General features: G+C 56.7%; 1 protein-coding gene across 2 annotated transcripts in view; it reads right to left on the reverse strand.

Annotated features, from left to right (window-relative positions):
* The window catches only part of UBL7 (ubiquitin like 7), a 15,529-nt gene that overhangs the window by 771 nt on the left and 11,540 nt on the right, over positions 1-3,218 (reverse strand). For both annotated transcript variants that reach the window (XM_015414146.1, XM_015414145.1), the window contains exon 9: positions 2,845-2,967. In XM_015414146.1, the coding sequence (XP_015269632.1) occupies positions 2,845-2,967 (123 nt within the window). The remainder of the gene's footprint in view (positions 1-2,844; positions 2,968-3,218) is intronic.

A 3,218-nucleotide genomic window follows, 5' to 3' on the forward strand; every position in this document is an offset into this window, starting at 1 on the left:
CCGGGGAGGGGGAGGGGAGGGGGGGGGGGGGGGGAGAACCAGGCTCAAATCTTTGCACAGCAGACAAAGCGTACGGGGCACCTCTGGATGAGTCACTGTCCGCAGTACCCTAGCCCATGGGGGGAAGGAGATGGGGACCTTCTGCAAAAGGTAACGGGGCACCTCTGGATGAGTCGCTGTCCGCAGTACCCTAGCCCATGGGGGAAGGAGACGGGGACCTTCTGCAAAAGGTTATGGGGCACCTCTGGATGAGTCACTGTCCGCAGCACCCTAGCCCATGGGGGAAGGAGATAGGGACCTTTTGCAAAAGGTTACGGGGCACCTCTGGATGAGTCGCTGTCCACTATACCCTAGCCCATGGGGGAAGGAGATGGGGACCTTTTGCAAAAGGTTACGGGGCACCTCTGGATGAGTCGCTGTCCACTATACCCTAGCCCATGGGGGAAGGAGATAGGGACCTTCTGCAAAAGGTTACGGGGCACCTCTGAATGAGTCGCTGTCCACTATACCTTAGCCCATGGGGGAAGGAGATAGGGACCTTTTGCAAAAGGTTACGGGGCACCTCTGGATGAGTCGCTGTCCACTATACCCTAGCCCATGGGGGAAGGAGATAGGGACCTTCTGCAAAAGGTTACGGGGCACCTCTGAATGAGTCGCTGTCCACTATACCTTAGCCCATGGGGGAAGGAGATAGGGACCTTTTGCAAAAGGTTACGGGGCACCTCTGAATGAGTCGCTGTCCACTATACCTTAGCCCATGGGGGAAGGAGATGGGGACCTTTTGCAAAAGGTTACGGGGCACCTCTGGATGAGTCGCTGTCCACTATACCCTAGCCCATGGGGGAAGGAGATAGGGACCTTCTGCAAAAGGTTATGGGGCACCTCTGGATGAGTCACTGTCCACTATACCTTAGCCCATGGGGGAAGGAGATAGGGACCTTTTGCAAAAGGTTACGGGGCACCTCTGGATGAGTCGCTGTCCACTATACCCTAGCCCATGGGGGAAGGAGATAGGGACCTTTTGCAAAAGGTTACGGGGCACCTCTGGATGAGTCACTGTCCACTATACCCTAGCCCATGGGGGAAGGAGATAGGGACTTTTTGCAAAAGGTTACGGGGCACCTCTGGATGAGTCGCTGTCCACTATACCCTAGTCCATGGGGGAAGGAGATGGGGATCTTCTGCAAAAGGTTACAGGGCATCTCTGGATGAGTTAGTGTCCCGTCCACCCTAGCCCATGGGGGGAGGCAGCAGGCCTTCAGTAAAAGCTTACGGGGCACCCTCTGGATGAGTCACTGTCCACCCCACCCTAGCTCATGTAGGGAAGCAACAGGGACCTCTGGCACAAACTTTCTGAGCAGCTTTGGACGCGCCACTGTCCGCACTGTCACTGTTATCACTCATTTGTCGCTATTGCCTCGGGTCCTCCCCACCCCACCCGTTTTCCACACGTGCTTTGCTCCCTCTGAGATCACTAGAGAGACCAAAACACATTTGAGGGGGAGGAAAAACTAGGGGTGTGCAAAAAAAAAAAAATTCATCCTGATTCGGATTCGGCCGGCAGAAAGACCCCTGCATGTCCATTTCGGCAGTACCAGCCATTTGGGGAGTCTTTCGGCCAGCCGAATGTCAATTTCGGCCCCGTTATATCCTATGGGCCATTGAAGTCAATGGCAAAAACATAGGTTATATTCTAGGGAGCCGGAGGGGAGGGGGGTTTGAGGGAGAGGCTCCAAACTTGCAGGCTAGCTGCGGGAGCCTCTCCCCAAGAGACCCATCAGGTTTCAAGAACATTGGACCTGGGGGTCCAATTCTACGGGCCCCCAAGCAGGTTGCCCCCATCCCCTCCATTGTTCTCTATAGTGAGGGGGGGAAAGTAACTTGGCAGCAATTCGACGGCGAGCCGATTCAGATCAGAGAATCTGAAACAGCCTGCAGCAGCCTGAAAGGGGCCCAAATGGGCCATTTTGGGGGGGGGTGCATTCGGTTCAGACAAACCGAATGCACATCCCTAGGCAAAACCCTGAAGCAACAGGGACAAACGAGTGACAAAAATGACAGTGCGGAAGCGGCCAAGGTAAAACCCAGTTGCGAAGTGCATTGAAAGTGTACTGAAAGTGGGTTTTTTAGTGTGTGCGGAGGCGCCCTTGGTTTACTGCCACCAACTGCACGTGCTCAAGAGGATCCGTCACTCAAGACCCCCCCGTAGCCTACTATCAAGAGATCCCCTCCCAGCATGCCTCTGCGATGCCAACCAGTGTTCCCTCCAAGCTGAGTGAGTGTGAGCCAGCTCACAGATTTTTAGCCTCCGGCTCACGCATTTTTGTCTCGGCTCAGGAAGGAAGGAGGGCTCCAGAGCAAACTAATTTGTGCAGCAGCCAAATCGCCCGCTCACCACTTTCATGCCAGTGAGCTCACAAAGTAGAATCTTTGCTCACAAGACTCCACAGCTGAGAGGGAGCATTGGTGCCAACCCAAACTCCCAAGCTCTTGAGATCGTTGCCCTGCCAGCCACCCCTCTGCCCCCACACGGTGCCTTCCAAAAGGATTATCTGCCGTGCCGTCACACACCGGGAGCTGCCCACAGGAGGGAGGCGAGGGGGACAACTCCGAGGCCGTCTTGGCTGAGTGAGTGTGAGCTAGCTCGTTGTTTTTTTTAGCCTCCGGCTCACACATTTCTGTCTCCACTCAGGAAGGAGGGCTCCGGAGCAAACTGGTTATGCAGCAGCCCAATCGCCCGCTCACAACTTGAATGCCGGGAGCCCACAAAGTAGAACTTTTGCTCACGAGACTCCGCAAGCTGAGAGGGAGCGCGGCTTCTCGGCCACCAACCAGGCGACTGACCTGCAGGCTGGGTTGGCCGGAGGCCTGGAGGGCGTGCTGCAGGGCCTGGCTGAAGAGGTCGTTGGTGATGGGCGTGCCCGACTGGACGCTGGAGGACATGGGCGACGTGCCCGAAGAATGGCCCTGGGGGAGAGGGGGAAAAAGGAGACGGCGGCTGAGTGACGGGATCCAGAAGGGAGCTGGGAGAACGTCTCCTCCGGATCGCCCCCAGCTCGAGGCAGGAAGTCCAAAGGCAGAGGATTCCCCCAACGGAGGGCTGTGCTCTCCCGGGGCCGCTTGGAGATCGGAAGCAAGAGGAGGACCGGAGAAGTGGTTCCACGGGCAAAGGGCTCTTCCCGTTCGGATAGTTTTCTGCACCCCCCCCCCCACCCTCT

Source organism: Gekko japonicus, unplaced genomic scaffold, assembly GCF_001447785.1.
Source record: "Gekko japonicus isolate JY-2015 unplaced genomic scaffold, Gekko_japonicus_V1.1 scaffold4820, whole genome shotgun sequence".
Classification (NCBI taxonomy): Eukaryota; Metazoa; Chordata; class Lepidosauria; order Squamata; family Gekkonidae; genus Gekko; species Gekko japonicus.